We start from the raw sequence: 26,132 nt of genomic DNA, 5'->3' as shown, positions 1-26,132 counted from the left end.
AGAGTTCATGCTTAGCATACACAAAGCTCTGTTTGTTCCAAAGTACCAAAATAACAACTACAGCAAAGAAAGATTCATTCCCTGGCCCAAACAATAATAAAGGAAGAAAGATTCACTCCCTAGCCACAGAGCTCTGTATCAAACCTTTTATGAGCTTTACTTAATATACCACCCCTAGAAGCCAGGCGTGGTGGTTCACACCTGTAATCCCAGCACTCGAAAGGCTGAGGCAGGAGGATCGTTGCGAGTTCGAGACCAGCCTGGGGTACAAAGTGAGCTCAAGGCCAGCCTGAACTGCACAGTGAGACCCTGTCTCAAAAAGACAAAAAAATAAAAATAAAAAAAAAATAACCACCCCTAAGAAGTCTATGAGGGACCCAGGATCCTTTCCAAATACTCTTTGGACCTATATAAATGGCCAGAGTGAGACTGCAGCATGGTTCCAAGAGAAATGCCTGATAAGCCCATGCCCCAGCCCTGAGCTGAGGCCAGCCAGGGACCCCCGATCTTGAGAGCCCACCTGCCCTACTCCTTGGGAGGACACTGACTGACACCCAGCTGCAGCATGCTCAGGCTTCAGCGCAGAGTCAGGGACAAGCAAAAAGCCATTCACTGCTCAGACTGCATCCTAGAGAGGGCCTGAACGCTACCAGGCAGACTGGAAAAATGACATGGAAGCACAAGAAGTATCTGCTGGTTCAAAACACATCTGATGAGGTTCTCTGGGACTCATCACCTTGCTCTCCCAGGCTGATTCAAGTGAGCAAGTTCACATGGTGACAGGCAGAGGGAAGACAGAAAGCCAAGGTGTAGCTATCTGCATCTACCCAGGAGCATCAGCTTACACTCCTCTGGGTCCCCATCACTTGGTACACACAGTGCACACATGGTAAGCGGCAAATATGTTAGTGAGACGGTCATCTTCAGCCTGTCTCCCAAGCTCTGATAGGTCATCCAACCCTGATAGGAATCCCACGGCTAGGGTGGGAAGGAAAGAGGCAGAGGGAGATGGAGAGAGAAACCCTAGTTTCTGGGAAAATCGCCCAGACAAAGTCCCACATGAGGGTCCTGATGTCAGGGACTTGCAGCATACACAAACCAAAACTAGGTTGCTATTGTAACAGAAGTCAGTAGAGGAACTCCCTCAAATCAGTACTGTTTATTTCAGGCAATTTTAAGGTTTTCCTTACTTTCTCAAAGATGAACACATCCAATTATTCGTTGTAGCCTAGAGATCACAGTGATGTCCCAGAAATAACCTATGTGATAGCCAAGTATGGTGGTACACGTCTGTAACCCCAGGACTCAGAAGCCTGAGGTAGGAGAATCATCGTAGGTTCAAGGCCCGCCTCAGCTACACGGTGAGTTCAAGGCCCGCCTGAACTACATAGCAGGACCCTGTGTCAAAAAAACAAAACAAAGCAAAATAATAATCCATATAGTTCATAATACAGTAGGAGTAAATAAAACGGAATTCATCTAGTTGTCCATTCAACAGATACAGAACACTTTTTCTGTATTCTTTTTTTGGCACTGGGAATTGAACTCACAACCTCCCACTTGCCAGGCAGGCACTTATACCATTGAGATAGATCCTCAGCCCCCTTTTTCTTTATCCTTGTTTTTGATACTTAAGCTTGAACTCAGGGCTTCTGCTCCTCAGCCCTTTTTGAAAATGTTTTTCATTTTCAGATAGGGTCTTACTAAGTCATTTAATTACCCAGACAGCCTACCTCAGCCTCCTAGAGTGCTGGGATTTCAGGCATGTGTTACCCCTCCCAGCAATCTAACACCTATTTTTAAAGTTTGGGGCTCTTCCTCAATAACTTCACAGGGACCCCTTGCAACCCTCCCTGGTGGCTGTGGTAGCACTTTATTGTTCTGGCCTCCATGACCTTTAAGTAGCAGGCAGAGCCACATGGGACAACTGAGTCACACTGTTAGACAATATCCTTGGCCTGCCCCTCATTCCCCTGTACCTGCAAAGGCCAAAGGACAATAGAATTGTAGGGTCCTTTCAGAGAATAAAAGTTGTCATGGTTTAATATCTCAATGTCCCCCTTGTCAGGCATGGTGGTGCATAACTGTAATCCTAGCACTCATGAGGCTGAAGCAAAAGGATTTCAAGTTCAAGGCCAGCCTGAGCCTCCATGAGTTCAAGGCCAGCCTAATTTACACAGTGAGATCTTGTCTCAATAAATAAACAAATAGATAGACAAATAAATAAATCTCCCCCTAAAAACTCATGCACTCACAGGTGGGGTTTCAGGAGGTGATTAGATTATGGGGGTGTGATACTCATCAGTGGATGTTTCCACTGATAAGTTTATAGCTAAAGGTGACTTAGGAGATAAAGCCTGCTGGGAGGAGGTGGAATACTAGGGGTGTGACCAAAAGAGTTTTTCTCCTTCTCTCATTCCTTGATTCTTTCTTCTCTATTTCCTAATGGCCATGCCATAAGCAAGCTTCTTCTGCCATGCTGCCCTGCCTTGGAGCCAGCCAACTATGGACTGAAACCTCTACAAGCAGAACCAAAATAAACCTTTTCTCCTTTAACTTGTGGGTGTTGGGTGTTGTGTCTCAGCAACAAGAAAGTACCTAAGACTAGGATCCTTTGGGCAGTACTAGGGCCTGAGGCCAGTTCGAAGCATGAACATTGAGTGGCAAAGGGAACTGACCAAAAACAAACAGAATTTTCCAGGATGAGGAAACTCCCTGAGGACCAAGCTATCTGTCCTGCAGAGATGACTCTTGTCCCCCACCAAGAAACTTAAGAGTACCTCTTCTTTGTGTGGCTCCTCTAAGCTACCCAGCTAACCCCAGTTGGCTAACTCACATTTGAGTGGTTTACAAATAACCAGGCATCTCCCCAAAACCATATTTGGCTTTCTAGTGCATTCCAAGGATGCATAGCTCATATAGACCTATACCCCATTCTTCCAGGGGTCTATTCCCTAGAGATGGCCAGCACAAACAGCAACATCCACCCTAGTATACTTTGTTCTGGAGAACCAGTGTGCTCCTGCCCTGGCCACCAAGGGAAGCTGGAAGGAAATGCCACTGAGGTTCAATGGTGAGGGCAGGCAGCCTAGTACAAGGAACAGACCCCTTCAAGTTGTTTGAGGCCTCACTGATCTATACTCTGGGGCCAGCTCCAGGAAGGTACCCTGTTTTGGCAAGTGGACTCCCACAAGCTCTCCCACATCTGAGGCCTGGGTACTCTGGACATAATCCCAGACATGATCTAAGGACAGGCTAGAAGTGAAGCCCCTTCTGTCAAATCTCCATCTTACTTACTTTTCTTGTTGCTAAGACAAAATACTTCAGACCCAAAGTTAAAGGAAGAAAGACTGATTTAAGCTCACAATTTTAAGACATTTCAGTGTATAGTCAGAGGGCCCTAAGGAAGGGTAACATGGCAGACAGGCATTACAGAGGAGAAATAGTTCATGCTATAGCAAGGCAGGAAGAAGGCAGCAAGTAGTGAACTAGCAAAGCAGAAGCAATAGCAAGTTTTCTTTCTGTTCCTTACAGTCTATCTGAGTTCCCCACCCTTTGTGTAGTTACTATTTACTCCTACTATGGGTTACCCCTAATCCCAGCATTACTTCCTTAATCCTACCATTACACTCTAGATCCAGTCACCTCTGAAAAGCCCCACCTATAACCACATGAGGATATGGGGGGATATCTAGATACAAACCATAACACCTCCTCAAAGGCCATACTTGTACTCTCCTGGGAGGCTGGTCAAAACCAACACCAGGGGGCTGGAGATTTAGCTCAGTGGCATAAGCACCTGCCTTGCAAGCAGGCAGTTGTGAGTTCGATCCCTGGTACCAATAAAAACGAAAAAGACAAAAAACAAACAAACAAACAAACAAAAAAACCACACCAGGTGTACTGCAGACATGTGGTAGGAGGGAACCTCAGCTAGCACAGTGATGGCAGCAAGGTGACCATAGAGTCAAACATGTAATGTTTTCTCCTTTGCAAGATAGGATCTGAGGGGCCAGAGATGTGGCTCAGTGGCACAGCAGCTGCCTGGCAAGTGTGAAGCCCTAGGTTCAATTCCTGGTACCAAAAAAAAAGATAGGATCTGAGAAATGAAGCTCTAGGGAAACCTGCTCAGCAGCTGTAAGTTCAGTACTGTGTTTGCCAAATGGGCCAGGAGTTAAACGATATCAGACACCAGATTTTGTCTCCTGCTCAGGAAAAGAAGCCTGAATATAATGGGCATTTGAAGTGATGACAAGTTGGGAAGGGCAAGGAGGCTATGGAGGCCTGATGTACGAATGCTTCCACCAAGGTGGCCATGTATCCTTCCAATCAAGAGTCTTGGGGTCAGGGATCATGAAGCTCTGCTGCTTGCCATGCTCCTTCTATATACAAAGGGGCCTGGACAGGAGGAAAAGGGCACAGGAGTAGCCAGGCATTCGAGAAATGGAAAACATGCATGGAAAAAGCACAACCCCCAACTCTGAGTGACAGGATCACATTAATTGTCCTCCTTTTCTTTTTCTCTTTTTTTTTTGTCTTTTTCCTTTTTTATCAGTACCAAGGATCGAACTCAGGACCGCACACTTGCAAGGCAGGCGCTTATGCTGCTGAGCTAAATCCCCAGTCCCCTGTCCTCCTTTTCTTTGTAAAAACACTTCCACCTGGGCATGATGTTGTATGCCTATAATTCTAACACTTTGGGAGGCTGAAGCAAAAAAACTACCAAATGCAAGACCACTTGGGCAATTTAATAAAAAAAGGGCTGGGAATGTAGCTCAGTATGAAGGTCCTGGCTTCAATCCCTAGTCATACAAAAAACAGAGCAAATAAACAACAATAAAAAAAGCAAAATCTAATGCCTAAATATTTTTATAGTAAAGATTATCTTCTAAGAAAATGTAAAAAAAAAAAAAAAGGAAAGGAAGGAAGAAAGAAGGGTGATTTCTGGGAAAAAATATTTTTTTAAAAATTTTTTTGAGACAGGGTTGCACTATGCATTTCAGGCTGACCTTGAGCCCACTATGGGGTCTAAGCTGACCTCCAACTCACAGTAATGCTCCTGCCTTAGTCTCCCAAGTGCTGTGATTACATGCATATGACACCATGCCTGGCTTTAGTAAAATTCTGTAATCTGTGGTTAGACATCTGCTTGGGCAGGTTACAGGCTAGACTTACTGCTTGGTCATTGCTGAAAGGGAAATTGGGTGACCAACAGACAGACAAAGGGCTAGACTACTGGGATCACTGGATTTAGTACTCTTGGTTTGGCCAGAGGACCATAGGGTGTGGGATGGAGAGACTAAAGGCAGTTTTCCAGAAGTATTCTCTCACTCTGTATACAGTATTTAGTATAAAAAGTTGTATCCCAGCCAGGCATGATGGTACTTGCTTATAATCTCAGTACTAGGGAGGTTAAGACATAAGGATCACTACATTTGAAGCCAGCCCATACATAGTAGGTTCAAGGACAGTTTAAAACACATAGTGAGACCCAGTTGAAAAAAAAAAATTAGCCAAGTGGTGCACACCTGTAATCCCAGCACTCAGGAGGCTGAGGTAGGAAGATCTCCATCAGTTTGAAGTCAGCCTCCCTATATAATGAGCTCAAGGCCAGCTTGAACTATAAAGCAAGAGCCCTTCTCAAAAACAAAACAAAACAAAACAAAACAGGAGTCAGAGATATAGCTCAGTGATATAAGCACCTCCCTGGCAAGTGCAAAGTCCTGAGTTCAATTCTTGGTACCAAAACAACAACAACAGCAAAAAATCAAAACAAAAAGCTATATCCCTTCAACACCTGTCAGAAATCTGGGCAGAGATCAAAGTCATTGGGGAAGACCTAGAGGCACTAGGTTTCCTGCATTGCAAGGTTTGAGTATGTGCCCATTGGATATGGGAAACTAGTAGAGTATGGGCAAAAGCATCCAAGAACACAGATGAGCCTGAGAAGAGAAACAGCTCACCTAGAGTTTAGCAGAGGCAGATTCGAAATTCGCCAGTTGCTTGATATCATTTGGGAATGTCAGCCAGCATCCGCCATCCACCACCAGCACAATTCCCGTCACATAGGAAGCCAGAGGGCTAGCCAGGTACAGCACACTGTGGGCAATCTCAGTCTTGTTCCCCATCCTCTGCAGGGGGCTCTCAAGGACCATTTTGCTCAGGCTGGTCTGGGGGCCAACTGGAGAACAGCAGGAGGCTCAGGCTCTAGAGAGCCCCAGGACCCCAGGACTCTCCACCATCTCTAGCCAGCTTTTCCCCTGAACCACATCTAGAAATAGTAGGGGCACTATATTATCAAGGCAAAGTGGAACAGGAAAAAAAAGTTGAGCAAGAACAAAACACAGAAGTTTTAGTTGATGGTCTGTCCCCTGGAGTTGTAGATGCACAGGAAGCCTGGGCTCCCCAAGAGCCTTACCTAGTCGCCGGAACCCCTCTGTGCCACTGATAGGGCCAGGGGCAAGGCTATTGACACGAATGTTCTGGGGACCCCATTCCACAGCTAAGTGTCGTGTCATTGCATCTGCATGGAAGGACAGGAGACATGCAAAGTTGCTTTGTCTGGTAGTGGTGGTAGTTCAGGGCCAAGGTCATGCCTGTCTGCCACCCACAAGTGCACTCCAGTTCATGTGAAGCCTCCAGGACAGTCAGCAGTGGGAGCCACTGGAAACCTCACATGGGCAAACCTGAGGGACCATACCCACAGCCGCCTTGGCAGAGCCTGCATGCACTTGCAGCACCTGCCCCCGAAGACTCAGGGTTGCAGTGATGTTCACAATCACTCCTCCATGATCCTATAATACACAAAAGGAAGAGGTGGTGAGGGGGAAGACAAAGATAGAAAGGCCTTGACACAGAGACACTCACCCGGAAGAACTTCTCATAGAGTACACGAGACACATTGAAGGTGCCAAGGGTATCAATTTCAACTACAGTCTTGAAGGCATTGAATGACAATGCGCTGGCAGGACACAGGAAGTTTCCAGCCGCACCTACAGAATACACAATGACAGAAGATAGTCTTGGGATGGTGGGACCCTGGATGGTCAGAGGTCCTGATGGGAAGGTGCACAAAAGAGTTGATTCTCAGTCAGTGACAGTATAGGGACTCTGCCTGGTCCAAGTTGAAGAGGGCAGCAGACCAGGCACTTGGATAAACTTCTAAATAAGAGTAAAACAAGATGTTGTTATCCTCCAAAAAAGAGGTTGAAGTTCTAACCTTCAGTACATATGAATGTGACCTAGTTAGAGGATAGTTTTCTTTGGTTTTTGGTTTGTTTAAGACAGGGTCTTGCTGTGTAATTCAGGCAGGCTGGCTTCAGATTTGCACTGATCCTCCTGCCTCAGCTTCCTAAGCACTGGGATTACAGATATATACCACCCTCCCTGGTTCTTCTTTGTTGTTTAAAACAGTCTTGAGATGTAGCCCAGGGCAGACTCAAACTCTGAAGCTCAAGCTGGCCTCAAACTCTCAATGCTCCTGCCTCCGCTGGGATTACAGCTGTGAGCTACCATTCCTTTCTGAAAAGAAGGTCTTTAAAGATATTACCAAATTAAGATGAAGCCATACTGAATTAGGTTAGTTCTCAATACCATGATTGTGCTTTTTTTCTTCTTTGCCTGATATGCACTCTATCACTGAGCTATCCTCCAGCCCTATTATTTTAATTTTCTTTGATGGTGGTGGGGGGTGAAGGGAAGATGCTGGAGATTAAATCTAGGGCCTTTGCACTGAGCTACATCTCCAGCCCTCTTCTTATTTTTATTTTGGGACTATGTGGAAAAATTGCCCAGGCTGCATCCAAACTTAAATGTTCCTGTTTCAACCTTCCAGTGCTGAGATTATGGGCATATGCCACTATGTAGAGCTAAAGTGAGAATTTGAGGACATAAGGGTATTCAGTCACATTCATGAGAATCCACTTGCCCATATGCAAAGAGCAGAGATGGGCCCAGACAGACACTGGGAGCCTGGTTCCTGCCCCTGGCACATGCAAAGGCTACAGCCCTACTGACACAGCACCTTAACTCTCTGATCCTATCACTCAGGACCAGAGCCCTGGAGCCTCCAACCATCAGAAGCCTCTAGCTTCACTCAATACCAACTCACAGTTAATGAGGATGTCAATTTTGCCAAACTCCTTCAGTGCCTGGTCCACAGCAGCCATGATGGCTGGGGGAGCTCGGACATCCATGGATAAAGGGAGGCAGCGCTGGCCAGTGGCAGCAACCAGCTTCTTGGCAGCCTAGAATCCAGACAGGATAAGAGATAGGCAGCAGTCCAACAGCCTGAACCTATACCATTGACCTTTAGAAACCGAGGAAGACAGTATGTCCATGTTCCACCGGCACCTAGATTTGTTACTGTACTCCACTGAGAAGACACAGCCAACACGCAACTACTCCCTGGGCCATGACCCCAGTGGACATCTGTAAAATGTTTTATTTTCTCTATAACAGGCCATCTGTCTCACATTCCTCCCTCTTCACCAGCCCACTAGACCATCCTTAGGATCAAAAGCAGCCTCAGCTGATGTCCTGCTTCAATCTCCCACTGGTGAGATTATAGGCATGCGCCAGCAAAGGTATGAGTGAGACATGCAGTTTCAAGTTTCTTTTTCTTTTAATTTTTTTTTTTTTTTGTCTTTTTCCTTTTTATCAGTACCAGGAATTAAACTCACGACTACCTGCTTACAAGGCAGGCTCTTATGCCGCTGAGCTAAACCCCCAGCCCGGTTTCAAGTTTCATAACGCTGAGTTTGGAGGTAGCCAAATTATCTCCCAACTTTGTGTCCAGCAATGGTGTGAGACACACCTTTCAGGTCAAGGAGCAACTAGAGTTTCATAACCCAGAGTTTGGGGTGGGCCAAATTTCCTCCCAACATGAGGGCTCTCACATTTTATTTTTCTTTCCAATAATCACATTTTATTTTTCTTGCCCTGGGGTTCAAATCCAGAAACACTTTATATATCCAGTCCTTTTAATGTTTTTGAGGTAGTGTTCTGCTAAATTGCCCAGGCTGGCCTCAAACTTGCAATTTTCCTACCTCACCCTCCTGGGTAGCTGGAATTATAGGTATGTGCCATTACACCAGCCTAATAATCAGACTTTTGGTGGGGGGAAGAGGGACAGTGTCTCGATATACAGTTCAGGCTGGCCTTGAGCTCACTCTGAAGCCCAGGTTGATGTCAATTTCTAACAATCCTCCTCCCTTATCTCCCATTATAATCATGTGCCACCATGCCCAGCTCAGTATCAGACTTTTTTTTTTGGTACTGGGGATCAAACTCACAACCTCACACTTGGCAGGCAGGTGCTTACACCACTGAGCTAAATCCCCAGCCCCAGTATCAGACTTTTAAGGGTGTTCACTGAGGTTCCATATTTAAGAGGAGTGCAAGTTTTGTTTTTTTTGTTTTGTTTTGTTTTGTTGTCTTTTTCCTTTTTATCGGTACTGGGGATCAAACTCACGACTGCCTGCTTGCAAGGCAGGCGCTTATGCCGCTGAGCTAAATCCCCAGCCCCGAGGAGTGCCAAGTTTTGATGTTACCATCTTATGGGCATCAGATACTACTAGCTCAGCCTTAAGTTCCCCACAGCTGCCTGTCCAAGTCTTCTCACCATCAACACTCTTGGCAGACTCCTGCTGACGATGACCGTTTGGCAGCCATACCTACAAAACCAGATGGCAGGCCTAAGAATAGCAAGGACAAGGTAGGCTCCTCCAATGTGCTCCAAGCAGAGCTCCCCCAAAGGTTTCTCAGGTCGGGGTATGTCAAGGCCTGAAGTATAGCTGGAGAAGGCACAGGGCCCAACCAGACTGAGTAGACCTCAGGGGCTTCAGGTGAATGCCATGGTTGCCCACTTATCAGTTCCTGGACTAGGCTTCTCTGGCATGGAGTATCCCAGCCACACAAGAAGGTAGATCTGCCCCCAATGCCACATACATGAAAGGCCACGGTCAGCCAGCCAGAGTTCTGTGAGGGGTCTGCTGGGTCCCCTGGCTCAGTCCTGCATGCCCCAATCCCCCTCCCTGGGGAGCTAAAAAGATAGAATCCATTGTAAGGCAGGCTGTTCCCTGCCCACCTGCCAAGCTCAGCACCACAACAATGGGGCAAATAGCTTCAGAACACACTCAGCAGAGTTACAATGTGCCATTTAATCCTCAAGAGGACCCTGACTCAAAAATGACTATGTTCTGTTAACATGAGTAAGGCTATCAGCTCCAAAGATGAGTCTACCTGCACCCATGAGTCCCAAAGCCTCTTCCTGTTGGGAATCATCTCCTGTCCTGAAAAGCAGGGGCTGGGAGAAAGGAGCAGGGCTCTTCTTCTGCCACCTTATCTTAACTCTGAGCCTGTTGGATGGGATGGATTTTGACCCACTCCTGAGACTATAGTATTTGTGTCCCATGAGACACTTGAGTTCCACACAACACAAGGGTCTGTCCATCCATTCTGTGAGGCCCCAGGAGGTCCTAAGGCAGAACCAGTTTCACAAACTTCTAAAGGACTCCAGATTCCCACTTCCCAGCAGGACTCAGGTAAGGGGAAGCAGAAGCAGGGAAGGGCACTGGAATGTTGCTCACCTCATGAAAATCTCAGCGATCCGGAATCCAATCCCAGAGCCACCACCAGTGATAAAGGCCACTTTGCCCCTGCCCCAAGAAAAACAAAAAAGTAAAAGGTCAAGGTTAAAGGGTGTGGTGGCGCATGCCTGTAATACCTGCACTTGAGAGGCTGCTGCAGGAGGTTAATTTTGAGTTCGAGATCAGCCTGGGCTACTAAATGAGCTCAAGGCTAGCGAGAGCTGCATAGTGAGACCATCTCAAAGACAAAAATAATAATAAAAAGGTCACTGTTGTAAGACATTGTGGTATAGGCCTGTAATCTCAGCACTTGAGAGGCTGAGGCAGGAGGACTGCCACGAGTTTAAGGCTAGTTTGGACTACACAAGTTTAAGGCCAGCCTAAACTACATAGTGAAACTGTCTCAAAAATCCAAAAACAGGGGCTGGGGATTTAGCTCAGTGGCATAAGCTCCTACCTGGCTGGTAAGCTTGAGGTTGTCAGTTTGATCCCTGGCACAAAAATAAAACCAAAAACAAATAAATTTTAACTGAAAAAGAGGAGTAATGAGGAGCAATGGTGTAGCTGGGGTGGAGAGACTCACCTAGGGAAAGCATATTTTTGGGGAGGCATTATAGTAAAAGAAAAATAACGATTTACCCCATTTAAACACAGCAAAGATTTTAATACACTGAAATAGTTCAGCGGCATAAGTACCTACCTTGCAAGCAGGTGGTCGTGAGTTCGATCCCTGGTAATGATAAAAACGAAAAGAAAAAAAAAGACTTCCAATTTTTTTTTCCTTAGAGTTTTTTTTTTTTTTAAATCGGTACCGGTCATCAAACTCAGGACCGTACGCTTGCAAGGCGGGCGATTATACCGCTGAGCTAAATCCCCAGCTCTCCTTAGCGTCTTACTATGTAGTTCAGGCTTGCCTCGAACTTGTGGCCATTCTGCTTCAGCTTTCCAAATGCTAGGATTGCAGATGTCCGGCGCAAATTTATATAAATAGAAAGTAAAATTTCTATTTAAACTGGTTAACATATTCCAATACGTTGAAGGTGGCAAATTGAAGGATTTTGCAAGAGCACATGATTTCTATCTATCACAACAGAGGAGGGGGGCAAGGGTCAGGCAGCAGACTTTGATTTCCTGAATTGTAAGAGAAGAAAACGCCTTTTAAAAAGTCTGTCGTTCCTAGACCTTCTTTGGTTATCTCCTAGGTTTTCAGGTAAAACGATTTTAACCTAAAATTTTCTTCTCACAAATTTGAGACCAGGAGGACTGGGGATTTAGCTCAGCGGCAAAAGCGCCTGCCTGGCAAGCGTGAAATTGTGAGTTCGATCCCAGGTACCAAAAAACCCAAACAGTTGAGACCAGTTTTCACAACATATGATTTCCTTCAACGCTCCCTTTACCCGCCCTGGCAGGATCCCCAGGCCAGCAGCGGGCAGGCAGCCCACAGTTGCCATCCTGTGCCCCGCGTCCCACTCTGGTCCCCCGCTGCTCCGGGTAGCCCTGCTAGGAGCTTACTGGAAGAGGTCCGGACGGAAGAGGTGGCGGTAATCAGGGAGACAGTCATCCTCTTCAACGTCGGGTGGTAGCTGGTCCATAGCGCTCGACTATGAAAGGGACAGCAGAATATCCCGTGGTCTGCAGCTGCTTAATAAGTAAGAGGAATCAGCGTGGCGTGCAATCCTAGCCCACAGCAGGAGCCCCGCCCCTTAACCCGCCTCCTGAGGCCCCGCCCCTCTCATAGGGACTCAGTCCCCCCCCCCACGCCCCTCTGGGAATCCTTTTCTGAGGGCCACGCCTCCAACCAGGACGCCCTGCGCACCCCGCGCATGGCCTCCTGGGACTGGAAGTGGGCCAGACTGAGCGCAGCAGTTCAGGCATTTTTGTGGCACTGTGTGCTCTGGAAGGAGACATCAAGGGCTCGGAGATGTTCCCAGCCGTAGTCCGTTTGGCACACTGGGCACCATATGCAATGATTAAAGCTGGCTGCACCCCCACGGACACTCTTGATCCCCAGACCAGGGCTGGGCTCAGGTGCGGGAAGCCCTGCCTCCTGGACTTGCTTCTAGGTGGACAAAAATGAACACAGAGATTTGAGATAAAAAAGCAGAAGAGAGGCTCCTTCGTGGGGCCAGCCCAGGGCTTGAGTCCTAAAGTTACTGCCACATTAACCCTATCCCATTCATCACGGTCACTCCAAAATCTAAGACATCACCATGATGTCAAAGGCTGATGGCCGATTCAGCCTTATAATCAGCGTGTCTGCTACCTATGCCATAGAGATGTGACTTGAGGACCCAAGGACAAAGTGTGACCCTTGTGTCAAAATGAAGATAAATGAAGCCGGGCATGGTATAATCCCAGCACTGGGCAGGCTGAGACAGAATGATCCTTGAGAGTTCCAGACCAGCCTGGGCTACAAAATGAGCTCAAGGCCAGCCTAAACTGCATAATGAGACCCTGTCTCAAAACTACAATAAAAAAAAAAAAAAGAAGAAGGAGGAGGAGGAGGAAGAAGAAGAAGAAGAGGAAAAGAAAGAGGAGGAGGATGCCAGGGAGCCCCCTTCATCAGGCCACAAAGAGAGAGGACCATAAGCTCACTGTGCTTTAGAGTGGGCTTAGCTTCTACCTGTCTCTCCTGCCATCCTCCTCCAGCAAAACCAAGTATGTGGGGAGTAGGATAGCATCAGTCTGGAGCTCAGCTCTGATTTCCCCCAGATTTCAGACTGTAGGACCCTGGACTTTTCACACACTCATCAAAGTCAGTGATCCATTCCCTCCTGCATATTTAATTCTCTGTGCTTCCATTTTATTGTTTACAACATCCATAAAACCCATCAACTGCTGTTTCAGAGTGGCAGAAATCAAATGCGCACATTTCCATTCCAAGGAATAAATTTTAATGTTTCTCCTTTGGGGTAGGGGAAGTCACCTTTGAAGACGCCCCAAAAGTTTTCTGGCACTTTGATACAAGATTTGGCTTAATCTTGTACTGGCCTAGGACACAGAAAGGCACATAAAGTTGGGGATCAAATTTCTGTGGGCTGGAGTAAGATAGAAGGTGAACAAGGAAGTGGTTTAGGAGAGACAGGATGGGTGTAGGCTTGAGTTCTTGTTGACCGAGGTAGTTAGGCCTTGGAGGACAATGGAGTGCTAAGGGTAGCATGAGCCCTCAGCCTGGGTAGCTGCTGTTATGGTGGCCACCGTCTGCCCAGTTCACCAGCTCACTATTCTGGAACCACAGCTGGATCTCTCTCCGGGCTCCTTCCACAGAGTCACTGGCATGGACGATGTTCCTACACCAGGTAACAGGTGGCAAAGGTGAGGCTCAAACTTGAGTGTATGCCCTGGAGCTCCCTCTGTGTCGGGGAGAAGCAGATAACTATACAAAGGGGAAAGACTAATAGGAAATTATGTTCTCACCTAGCCTCAGCCTCTTACCCACAACCTCAGAGGCTAGCCCATATCCCAACTTCTAGCTCCTTTCCATAGGAGCTGCCCAATGCCAACCCCTCAGGTGTCTGGCAACACAGGCACATAAAAGACAATGACACAATATACACACAACAAACAAAGGGAATGTATCCTTTCTGTGAAAAAAGTTGTGAGAAAGCTGTTCTACTCAATGTTGTTAGTAATGACATCCCGATATCAAGTCCCTTCTGGCTTTTACCTTTAGCCAAGCAAGATACCTAAATCATGTGGATTAGAAGTAGGCTGCCAGCCAAAACACTGGCCCTGGGTGATTGGGTCAGGGCCCCCTATACCTGCTGATATGAATGCTGAAGTCTCCCCGGATGGTTCCAGGGGCAGCCTCAGTGGAGTCAGTGTGTCCTATCATCGCTCTTGAGGCACGGACCACATTGTATCCCTCCCAGACCTGTAGCATAGAGTAAATGTTGGGGAGAGGTAGAGGAACACCAGGAGTCCTTTGGCTCAATCCAGGCCATTCCTCTTTGCTTGAAGAACACACCCACACTCCCCCCATTGCCTCTACAAACTGTACCATGGCCACCACAGGCCCAGAGCTCATATAGCTGATGAGAGCTGGGTAGAAGGGCTTCCTCTGTAGGTCCTGGTAGTGCTCAGCAAGGATGTTCTCAGGTGCCTGAGTAGCATTGGGGAAGGAGAAGAGAAGTCCTTGGAGATGAATTCCCCACTGGTCCCGACCTCAGGGTACCCTGCAGATAACACCCACATGGACTGGCACCCCCACCACAGCACAGATACCTCTCCACCCCTGCAACTGCCAATGCCAAGCTGAGACATGAAGGGCTGAAAATGAACCCATCACTTTAGTGTGCCACAGGCCCAGGTCTGATACCTGCAGCATCTTCATCCCAACCAGTTTGAAGCCTCGCCTCTCAAAGCGCTGGATCACAGTCCCAACAAGCCGCCGCTGGACCCCATCTGGCTTCACTGCCACCAGGGTCCTCTCCTGGGTCCACGTAGGCCCTCCTTTAAAAGAGAAAGGGAAGGGCCAGGGATTTAGCTCAGTGGCATGAGCGCCTGCCTGGCAAGCCCTAGGTCGTGAGTTCAATCCCCGATACCAAAAAAAAAAAAAAAGAGAGAGAGAGAGAGAAAGGGAAACCGGGTGTGATGGCGCATGCCTGTAATCCCAGCACTCAAGAGGCTGAGGCAGGAGGATCACTGTGAGTTTGAGGCCAGCGTGGACTACAAGGCTAACCTGTACTGCACAGTGGAACCTTGTCTCAAAAAGAAAGAGAGAGGGCTGGGGATTTAGCTCAGCGGCATAAGCGCCTGCCTTGCAAGCAGGCAGTTGTGAGTTCGATCCCTAGTACCAATAAAAGCAAAAAAGACCAAAAAAAAAAAAAAAAAAAACAAAAACCGGAGGCTGGGGATTTAGCTCAGCGGCATAAGCACCTGCCTTGCAAGCAAGCAGTCGTGAGTGAGTTCGATCCCCGGTACCGATAAAAAGACAAAAAACAAAAAAACAGAGAGAAGGAGCTAGAGCTTCCATTACCTTACTGTGTGACTTGCCCTCCCTGACTGGCTTCCCCTGCCAGGAGCCAGATATCACCAGGATTTTGCCTTTCTGCTGGGCCACTAGAAGGAATAATCTGGCCCTGCCACCCAGGAACATCCTGAGCAGTATTTCCCCATGGGCTTCTTTCAAGCAGTGGTCAAAGCTGCCCAAGACTGAGCTGGCTTTGCCCAAGAGAACATATGAGGAAACACAGAGGACAGAGAGCTAGGAAATGCTCCCTAGAACTAAGCAAGTTTTACTCTGGTGCATTTCTGACTCTTGTCCTTCCGTGTATAGTGGACAACGTCTGAGGCCTGGGACTGCTATAGGAGGTCCCCATCCCCTGGGAATGAGGTGAACCGAATGGTGCAAACTTAGGAGGGAGAAAGTGTGCTCCCCTCAAGTGTGCAGGGAAGGGACACAGAGAGCAGAAAATGCAAAATGGCAGCTGAACAGAGGTCAGGTGGGAACTCCAATCCCAACCCTAGCCAGGAAGACAGGAGGTGTCTTGACCTACCTGCAGCCCTGGGCACTCCTGGAGCGATAAACATTTTGTCTCAGGGCAAATACAGGGCACAGGCTCATTGAAAGCCACGAAGAAGCCAGGCCTAGCTTGTTTCTTCCCAAAACCCAGTTCACAAAGGACCTGTCTAGACTGGGCCTGTCTGCGCACTGGAGAGGCAGTTTACGTGTTAGTTGGCTCTTGGGAAGCATTATATGGATGGGCATTCAGCGCGGGGCCTCAGGCAGGGGTGGACTGGGCGGTCTTAGGCCTCATGGTGCAGCCTGGTCCAAAACAAATGCCCTGGCGACAGCAGCGCCATGGGAAAGTTTCCTCTGCTGGCAGGACACCCGGCTCAGGAGCCACAGGTCCACTGGGACTCTCAATAGGCACACTGCACCCGCCCACTTTGCTTTTTTCTGCTTCGGGCCCTTGGTTGCCCCAGATCCGGGAAGTTAAACCTGCACTTTCCCTTCCCGCAGCCGCACGTGCGCGAACAAAGGCCGCAGCTGCTCGCCAGCCCTGGCAGCGTTCGACTCACCCGAGCTGGGCCGCACGAGCAGGCGCGGGCCCGGGCACCGGGGCCCGCAGAGCAGAGCCCGCAGCGCGGGGCGCCCGAAGAGGCGGCCCATGACTCTAGCCTGGCAGGGTTGGGGGAGGAGGACAGAAGGCTGAGGACGCAAGACCGAGGACCGGGGGAGGAGGGAGAGAGGAGGGCGGTGCACTGGGGGTCCGCCCCTGATCCCGCCCCTCTCGGAATCCCTAGGCGCACGAGATACTCTTATGTTTCTGTTAAAATCAGAAGAAACCCAAAATTACAGTATAACAGTAACGACCCAGCTTGGATTATATTGTTCTTTACACCAACGCAATCCTTAAGTATCTTACGTATTTTTCCTGGAGGAAGGGCCCACACAAGTCCTAACTTGCCCCATTTTGCGGCGTGAGGCCGCTTTCCGTTAGTTTTGGAGCTGCTGGAAATCACATCCTCCATCAGAGGAGGGCGCTAGAGGAAACCTTAGAACAAAGCGATTCAGCCTCAGAGTCCTAGACCTAAAAGGGAAAAGATCCATTGCTTGTTCTCAATTGGCCTCGATGGAGTGTGTTCCATTAAATCATTCCAGTTTGACTGCAAGGGACAAGCCACAGGCATAGCTGCAGGAGCTGTAACTTTATCACAAATAGAAACCACAGTTCCAATAATGAGATATCATGCGTGGAGATCAGCACATCCCTGAAAAGTCAAATGATCTAATTCTAGATCAAGTAGTTTTTGAAAAAGCATTCTTTTAACTACAGGGTCTTTCTATGTAGTTCAGGCTGACCTTGAACTCACCGTGTAGCCCAGGCCAGCCTTGAACTTGCAGCAATCCTTCAGTTTCTGCCTCCCAAGTGCTAGAATCACAAGCATGCGCTACCACGCGAATTGTTTTAAACTACATTTGCCTCTTTTTTTTTTTTTTTTTTTTTTTTTGAGACAAGATCTCACTATGTAGTTCATGCTGGTTTTAAACTCAGTATGTACCCCAGGCTGGCCTTGAACTCCCAGTGACTTTCCGGCCTCAGCCACTCAAGTGCTGGAATTACAGGCATGCACCACCATGCCTGGCCAATATATTTGATTATTTTTCTATTTGACTTGTATCTTGCAACCTTGCTGAACTTACTTATTAATTATAATAGTTTTAGACACTTCCTTGGGATTTTCTACATAAACGATCCATGTTATGTGAGAATACAGTTTTCCTTTTTCCTTCCCAGTCTGTGTGCTTTTTATTTCATTTTCTTGTTCAATTTTGGGGCTGGGGATTTAGCTCAGCGGTATAAGCACCTGCCTTGCAAGCAGGCCGTCGTGAGTTTGATCCCTGGTACCGATAAAAAGGAAAAAGACAAAAAAATATATATATATATATCTTGTTCAATTTTTCGGACTAGAATCTCTGGTGCGATAATGAATAGAAGTGGCCTTTTTCCAGAGTCTTAAAGTGGAAAGCTAGGTTATTGATCTGAGTTGTTTTTTATTTTTAAATCTTTCTTCTTAGTTTTGGCCATCACAGCTATACATTTCCCAGTAAGTACTGCCTTAGCTGCATTCCATAAGTTTATTTTGTGTGTATGGTTCTGAGGATTAAAACCAAGCTACATCTCCAGCCTTCTGCCCCTTAAAATGTTTTAATTTTGAGACAGGGTCTCATTAAGTTACCCATACTGGTCTTTAAACATGTGGTCTTTCTGCCTCAGCTTCCCAAGTACCTGAAATTACAGACCTCTGCTATTTAACAGTGCCCAACTATTTTTGGCAATGCCTTTTGTCTTGGGGTCTACATTATAGAATAGGAATATAGGCATCCCAGTTCTGTTTATACTGGATATTAGTACATCATGTACCCATTTATTTTCCATCCATCCATGTCTTTATAGTTACAATAAATCCTGGGTACATAGTTGGGAGTTGCTTTTTTTTTTTTAGATAGGGTCTAGCTAAATTGCCAAAGCTCTTCTCAAACTCGAAATTCTTCTGCTTCAGTCTTCCAGAGTGTTGGTGTTATATGTACCACCACATTTGGCTGTCTTGTTTTGTTTTGTTTTGTTTTATGCAATCTAGGGGCTGGGGATTTAGCTCAGCAGCATAAGTACCTGCCTTGCAAGCAGGCAGTCGTGAGTTCGATCCCCAGTACTGATAAAAATGAAAAAAACAAAAAAAAATGCAATCTGACAATCTCTGCCTTTTCTATTTATTTATCAAGAGATACAGTCTCAGCTGGGCATGGTAGTACATGTCTGTCATCCTAGCACATGGGAGGCTGAGCCAGGATTGCCACAAATTCAAGGCCAGCCTGAACTGCAGTTAAGACTGCTCAACTCAGTTCTAGGTAGTTCAAGGCTAGCCTGAACTGCATAGTGAAGCCCTGTCTCAAAAAAAAAAAAAAAGAAGAGAAAAAAAAAAAAAAAGGAAGAGAGAGACGTCTCAAATTGGGCATGGTGGTACACACCTGTAATTTTGGCTCCACTGTTTCTTATGTGAAGGGAATTTGTAAACACTCAGTTGTTTCCTTGACTGTAATGTGTCATTTTTCTGTCTTTTTTTTTTTTTTTTCTATTTTCAACACTTTCTCTTTAGGTTTGGTTTTTGACAGTTTGACTTTCTCTTTCTTTCTTTTTCCTTCCTTCCTTCCTTCCTTCCTTCCTTGCTTCCTTCCTTCCTTCCTTCCTTTATCTCTTCCTTATTTTCTTTTTAGAGATGGTCTCACTATGGAGTTTAGTTCAGGCTAGCCTAGAGCTCAAGGTAATCCTCCTGTCTCACTCTCTCAAGTGCTGAGATTATAGGGGTATGCCACCACACCCAGCTAGGTATGGTTTTCTTTGTTCCAAGCCTTAATATTCAATTGAGAATTTTGAGGTATTTTTCAAATTTTTCCTTGCCTCTTTCTTTTTCTTGCCCTCTTAGAATTCCAGCTTCAAATGTGAGATCTTTCTCCCCCTGGTAAGGTCACTGCAGGGGGTCCAGGAAGTATGGGTGACTCCTCTTATTATGAGGGCCCTGAAAAGCCTCATATTCATATACCAGCTCAGGTAAACTGATAAAGGGTACCAAGGAGAGACCTCACACCAAAGCGCAATGCTCAGGGCCTTGTGCCTAGGAACCACCCCCTGCCTCTGTCACCCTTGGAGAGAACAAAGATATATGCTCTGGTCCCCTCCTCTAGAACAGCTGGTCAGTAGCCTTGCTTGAAATCACTACCTATTGGGCTGGGGATTTAGCTCAGTGGCATAAGCACCTGCCTTACAAGCAGGTGGTCGTGAGTTTGATCACCGGTACCAATAAAAAGAAATCATTACCTATGTCTTTTGTAGGACCAGACTGCTGCTGTCTTAGCCAGATCAAAAGCCACAGCCATTTTAAGACCTCTCCCTTAAGGTTTATGCTGTTTAAATTCCCTTTTCTCAGAATAGAACATCCCATAGCTGGGCATGGTGCTGCAGTCCTGTAATCCTAGCACTTGGTAAACTGAGGCAGGAGGATCGTTGGGAGTTTGAGACTAGCCTGAGCTCCAAAGTGAGCTCAAGGCCATCCTGAACTGCATAATGAGACCTGATCTGAAAAGGACAAAAACAATAACAAACAGAATAGAACACCCCAGGGAAACAAGTTCAAATCAACTTTTACCTTGAGAAAAAAAAAAACAACACCCATATGAGGGCCAATCCATGGGGATGGGGGAGCGGGAAATTTCAGTGACTATAGCCTCAAAAAGAGCCATATCTCAAAGATAGCTACACCTTCCTCTTACAACCCTATAAAAGACAGGACAGTTATGTTCTATTTGCCTATGATCCCTCTCAGGACTGTTTGTTAGTTTTGGTTTTGGTTTTTGTGACAGATGTTGGTATATAATCCAGGCTGGTTTTAAACTCATTGTGGAGCCCACTCTAACCTTGAATTCACAAAGATCCCTTTGTTTTAGTCTCCCAAATGCTGAGATTACAGATGTCTGTCACCACACCCACCCTCTTCTCAGGTCCAATAAAATCTCTCATTAGCTGTGGAGCATCATTCCTTTTTTCCTGCTTCTTCTTACTCTTTCTAACACCCTTCATCTTCTGATTCATTAGTACCCAACATCCAGGACAAGAAGAGTCCATTTGCCTAGACAAAATGGAAATGCACAAGAATTATAAGGGCTGGGAGTGTAGAGCATTTGTTTAGCAGGTACTAGGCTTTGGGTTTTATCCCTAGCACTGCAAAACAAACAAAAAAATCCCCCACAACAATTAACCTTTATTTATAATTCTAAAAATATGTGCTTCCTACTTTTAGGGTTAGAAAGTGATGTTTTCTTTATGAAGTGATAAAAAAATGGCAGTTGGTCTTCAAAAAATAACTTTTTTTTTTTGTCTTTTTGAGACAGTGTCTCACTATGCATTTCAGGCAGGCCTTGAGCTCACTTTGTAGCCCAGACTGGTCTCGAACTGTCTCAACTTCCCAAGAGCTGGGATTACAGGCATGAGCCACCATGCCCAGCAAAAAATAACCTTTTTTTTTTTTTTGGTCTTTTTGTTTTTTATCAGTACCAGGGATCGAACTCATGACTGCCTGCTTGCAAGGCAGGCGCTTATGCTGCTGAGCTAAATCCCCAGCCCCAAAATAACTTTTAATAAAAATGAAAATTCAGAAACCCTAAAGCTGTTGTAAAACTTTTGGGGAAAGTAATTTTGTACATAAAACCGAGATGTTTGGGCACATTTATCTACTCTATGCTGACAAGCTGGGGCACTGTGTGAGAGGAAAAAGCAGAGTGGAAGGAGGAAGAGAAAGAGAGCTAGATATACAGACAGAGAGCCAGAGACAGAGAGACAGAGAGACTGACTATTTGCACCCCCTCCTGCAGAGGCTGGTGACCATCCTGACCACAGAGGATGAGACCTAGCTCATAAGTTGTAGCAAGTTGTGAGGACAGGACAGTCATGGGGAGAGAGAAACTTCTTTCAACTTGCAGAATCTGGGAGGGCTTGTGAAGAGAGGGTCGTCCTAAGGCCTAACACATAGGAAGCACTCAGGGCAAAATTATCCATGCCTGTGAAAGAGGGTTCAATTTGGAGCACAAGATGGGAGAAAATACTGTAGGGTATCTAAGGGCTTCAGACATTCTTGCCCTGTGTGAAGTGAGACCTGCTTTTTTTTTTTTGGTACTGGGGATCTAATTTAGGACTGCGCATTTGCAAGGCAGGACCTTCTGCTGCTGAGCTAAATCCCCAGCCCGAGACCTGCTTTTATTTTTATTTATTTATTTATTTTTGTCTTTTTAAGACAGGGTCTCCCTATGCAGTTCAGGCTGGCCTTGAACTCACGTTGTGGCCTAGACTGGTCTCAAACTCTTGCAAACAATCCTCCTGCCTCAGCCTCCTGAGTGCTGGGATTACAGGCATGAGCCACCAGGCCTGACTGAGACCTGTTTTTACATACAAGGGAAGCAGTGTGAGATGAAGCCTAAGGTTAACAAGGCTGTAATGCCAGCCCCAGTCTCCTTAGATGACCAGTGTACAAAAGAAGGGCCAATCCATAGGGATGGGGGAGCCTTTTTCGTTCCTCAAGAATACAGGATAGCACACCTATAATCCCAATACTTGGGAGGCTGAGGCAGCAATATTGTTTCGAGTTTGAGACCAGCCTAGGCCACAAAGTGAGCTCAAGGCCAGCCTAAACTGCATAGAGAGACCTTGTCTCAAAAAAAAAAAAAAAAGGTCTGGAAAATTGGGGGGTGGGAGATGGGACACCTAAAATCTAAGCACTGCAAGGGGCTGGAGGTTTAGCTCAGCGGCATAAGCGCCTGCCTTGCAAGCAGGCAGTCGTGAGTTCAATCCCTGGTACCGATAAAAAGGAAAAAGACAAAAAAAAAAAAAAAAAAAAAAGAAATCTAAGCACTGCAGCTCTGGTCATTGAGATCAAACTGAACTATAGAGGTCATTAAAATTTTGAAATTTGAAACTGGGCGTGGTGGTTCATGCCTATACTCGGGAGGCTAAAGCAGGAGGATCTTGCCAGTTCCAGACCAACCTGGCTACAAAGTGAGCTCAAGGCCAGCCTGAACTGCCTAGCGTGAGACCCTCTCTCAAAATAAAAAAAAAAAAAAAAAAAAAAAAAAAAAATTTTGAAATTTGTACGCAAAGCACATGTATTAGTGCCCATCGCAGTGTAATAAAAAGCACATTGAAAAACATCAATCCCCACCTTGTAGTCTCCCCCACCTTATGGGCAGTGCTTCCTCTAGTCAACCTCCTGGGCAAGCAGTAGTCTACTCTGTGGCTTGCTGGCTTGTTTACTAGAGGCAAATGTAGGGAGGAGGGTGTCTTGAGGTCTAGAAACATGATATACTCATGCTATCAATTGGATATTTCCATTTTATCAGTATTTCTCCAAATGACCCAAAGATAGGCCTGTCTAAAATCCAGAACAAATCTATATTCACTTTGCCCATATGCAGCTTTCTGGGTTTTGTTTGTTTTTGCCTTTTTTTTTGGTACCAAGGATTGAACTCACGACCTCATGCTTGCTAGGTAGGCACTTATGCAGCTGAGCTAAATCCCTGGCCCTCATCTTGTCTTTTCTTTTTTTTATACCAGGGATGGAACTCACAACCTGGCACTTACCAGGTAGTACTTGAGCTGCTGAGCTAAATCCCTGCCCCTCTTCCTTTGTCTTTTTAAGACAGGGTTTCACTATCAGTTCAGGTTAGCCTTGAGCTCACTTTGTAACCTAGGCTGGCCTTGAATTTGCAGCAATTCTCCTGCTTTAGCCTCCGCATGTGCTGAAATTACAGGGGAGCACCACTATATTTGGCTACTTCCTGGGTTGCTTTATGTTTATTTGTTTTGTTTTGGTATGGGAGATCCAACTAGAGAGGTTAAACCCCCACTCCAGCCCTGTTTCCTGGTTTTTGCAACAATAAATAATTCTGAAACAAACACTTTTGTTGGGGGCCTGAGATTTTGCTCAGTGGCATAAGCGCCTGCCTGGCAAGTGCAACCTAGTAAGTTTGATCCCTTGTACAAAAAAAAAAAAGAAAAAAAAATTTGTGTATCTGTTCTTTTTATCGGTACCAGGGATCGAACTCCCCATTGCCTACTTGCAAGACAGGTGCTTATGCTGCTGAGCTAAACCTCCAGCCCTGTGTTTCTCTTCTTACAAGCTTGAATTTTCTACTACAATGTAATGTTGCTACACTAATTTCCAAAGGATTGAGAGGTTCACATTTTTGCACACAAAGGCTTAAGTACCTGTTCCCTAGGAGGGCTAAATGAGGTGCTTTTTGACCAGGTTCCTTGCAATTGCTAGGCAAATGCTTATGCCACTGAGCTAAATCCCCAGCCCTCTTGGTTTTTTTTTTTTTTGTTTTTTTTTTTTTTACTATTTTCTTTTTGGTACCTGGAACTGAACTCAGGGCATTGTGATTGTCAGGCAGGCAGGCGCTGTACTGCTGAGCTACATCCCTGGCCCAGCCTTCCTGTTTTTAATTTAAGGTTCACAAACCACTATATAATTGATAAATGTTTCATGTGGTAGAGTCCCATTGCTCAAACTTGGTTCAACTTTTCAGCAGAGGTTCCTCATCTCCATTCAGCCTAGAGTTCCATGTCTACCCATCAGCTGGCCAGCTCTCAAGTAAATACTAGAGAAAGGTTCTGCTGCCTCCTTTCCTAGAGGCTTCTAGAGGAACCTGAAGCATAGGAAACCACAGTGACAGGGAAGTGTCAGGAAAGTGTGAGAGGGGAGTTCTAAATCCACTGTAGGGCAGCACATGGAACAGTCCTCGGTGCCTAGTGCTGACCACAGCTGCCGTCCCTGCGTGACTCTGGGTTGTCTCAGTGAGTGCAAGGCAGCGCACTAGGACTACAGTTAAACAAAATCCACAATCAGACCTCTGTCCCTTTAAGTTAGGATCTGTCTGGGAACACCAGGAAGCCTAGGGGAGGAGGGCACAGTCCAGATTCCAGGGGAACAAAGGACCCCCTTAGTCTTGACTCTGAGATCTTCCTTCCTCTACAGCTAGCCTGAGGTTTGCCAGGTTAACTCTTGCTGCCAAATACAAATGGGAGGCTGAGGGTAACTTAATGGTAGAACATTTGCCCAGTGCGTGCCAGGCCCTGGGTTTCAGTGCCAGCACTGAAAGAAGCAGGAAAAAGAAATATAAACAAGTATAGTTCCTCCCTCTCCTTGCCATTTCCAGCCACCCAATTTCCCTCCCCTGAAGTCAACCAGTCCAGTCTGTTGCTGAACATTTCCAGAGTCATTCTGTGCCTTTTACACAGATAGGCAGACGACAGACAGACACACACACACACACACACACACACACACACACACACACAAAATGTTTTCCCTTTTGTACAAAACTGATAGCCTTCTGATAGCCTTTTGTGCACAGTTTCTTTTTTCTTTTCTTTTTATTTTTTTATTGTATTTTTTGTTTGTTTTTTTCGTTTTTATCATTACCAGGGATCGAACTCACGACTGCCTGCTTGCAAGGCAGGCACTTATGCCACTGAGCTAAATCCCAGCCTCTATTGTATTTTTTTTTTTTTTTTATGTGCACAATTTCTTTGAGCTCATGCTGCTGTATCTGGTGAACCTATAGCCACAGTAAAACTTGGTATTATGATAGCTAAAGGTTCCATGATTGGAATGTCCATCAATAAGAGTTAACATCTAAGTGCATCTGTACACAATAACAGTGGACACGCTTTTATGATCACAGCGCAGGGAAAAGTCAGGAGGTGGAATCACTGAGTGGAGGAGACTGTTTGTTCTTGCTATTCCTGATGGCTGGAGGTTCTCAAGGCCCATCCTAATTTATGCATACTATATTGAGTGTTTATAGGCCCACCATCTCACCTTTCCTGTGTAGTCAAATGTTTTGATGTTTGATCTTTTAGGTGAATAAAGAAGTTATCTTTATTATTATTTTTTGGCGTGTGTGTTTTTGAGACAGGGTCTCACTATGCAGTTCAGGCTGACCTTGGGCTCATTTTGTAGCCCAGGCTGGTCTCGAACTTGCAATGATTCACCTGCGTCAGGTCTCCGGAGTGCTGGGATTATAGAAGTGTGCCACCACGCCCGGCTCAAGAAGTTATCTTTTTTTTAAAAAAGAAGTTATTTTAATTTTAATGTTTTGTTTTTGAAGACATGGTTTTGTTATGTAGTCCAGCCTGGCTTTAAACCCAGTAATGCAGCCCAGGTTAGCCTCGAATTTGTAGCAATCCTTCTACCTCAGCCTCCATAATCCAGGGATTCCAGGTGTGGACCAGTACTTTTTGTGTTCCTCTATAGAGGAAGGCTCTCCCCTTCCTGTTTCATCTGCACATCCTCCTAGGAATTCTGTAGCCCTTAGGCCAGTGATGGTGAATCTTTTAGATAGAGACTAAGTGCCCAAACTGCAACCCCAAATCCACTTATTTATCCCAAAGTACTGACATTGCAATTAAATCAGAATGTTGACAGTCTAGGGTTTAGCTTAGTGTCACAAGTGCCTGCCTGGCAAGTGTGAGGTCCTGAGTTCAATTC

General features: G+C 46.1%; 2 protein-coding genes across 6 annotated transcripts; both read right to left on the bottom strand.

The window, feature by feature from the left end:
- Positions 1 to 1,144: 1,144 nt before the first annotated feature.
- Positions 1,145 to 12,294, bottom strand: Decr2 (2,4-dienoyl-CoA reductase 2). Of its 3 annotated transcripts, XM_003478411.5 has the most exons (9): positions 12,102 to 12,294; positions 10,590 to 10,658; positions 9,623 to 9,674; positions 8,111 to 8,246; positions 6,868 to 6,992; positions 6,701 to 6,794; positions 6,419 to 6,523; positions 5,964 to 6,181; positions 1,145 to 1,398 (listed from the first exon to the last, which is right to left on the bottom strand). In XM_003478411.5, the coding sequence occupies exons 1-8, from the start codon at positions 12,179 to 12,181 to the stop codon at positions 5,964 to 5,966; spliced, it is 879 nt and encodes a 292-aa protein (XP_003478459.1). In that variant the 5' UTR covers positions 12,182 to 12,294; the 3' UTR covers positions 1,145 to 1,398. The 3 variants fall into 3 exon arrangements, with proteins under 3 accessions (XP_003478459.1, XP_063082268.1, XP_063082269.1); XM_063226198.1 differs by lacking the exon at positions 5,964 to 6,181; XM_063226199.1 differs by lacking the exon at positions 9,623 to 9,674 and having other exon boundaries at positions 12,102 to 12,218.
- Positions 12,295 to 13,460: 1,166 nt separating this feature from the next.
- On the bottom strand, positions 13,461 to 16,774 carry Nme4 (NME/NM23 nucleoside diphosphate kinase 4). 3 transcript variants are annotated; one of them, XM_003478073.5, is made up of 5 exons: positions 16,614 to 16,773; positions 14,908 to 15,041; positions 14,590 to 14,691; positions 14,351 to 14,463; positions 13,461 to 13,879 (listed from the first exon to the last, which is right to left on the bottom strand). In XM_003478073.5, the coding sequence occupies exons 1-5, from the start codon at positions 16,702 to 16,704 to the stop codon at positions 13,756 to 13,758; spliced, it is 564 nt and encodes a 187-aa protein (XP_003478121.1). In that variant the 5' UTR covers positions 16,705 to 16,773; the 3' UTR covers positions 13,461 to 13,755. The 3 variants fall into 3 exon arrangements, with proteins under 3 accessions (XP_003478121.1, XP_023416648.1, XP_005007395.1); XM_023560880.2 differs by lacking the exon at positions 16,614 to 16,773 and adding an exon at positions 16,088 to 16,439; XM_005007338.4 differs by having other exon boundaries at positions 13,761 to 13,942; positions 16,614 to 16,774.
- Positions 16,775 to 26,132: the final 9,358 nt, after the last annotated feature.

This window comes from Cavia porcellus, unplaced genomic scaffold, assembly GCF_034190915.1.
Source record: "Cavia porcellus strain 051 isolate PalLab524CR breed Dunkin Hartley unplaced genomic scaffold, mCavPor4.1 scaffold_16, whole genome shotgun sequence".
In the NCBI taxonomy this organism is placed as follows: domain Eukaryota; kingdom Metazoa; phylum Chordata; class Mammalia; order Rodentia; family Caviidae; genus Cavia; species Cavia porcellus.
Note: the sequence above shows the minus strand (reverse complement) of the source record. Positions and strands in the feature narration are given on the sequence as shown.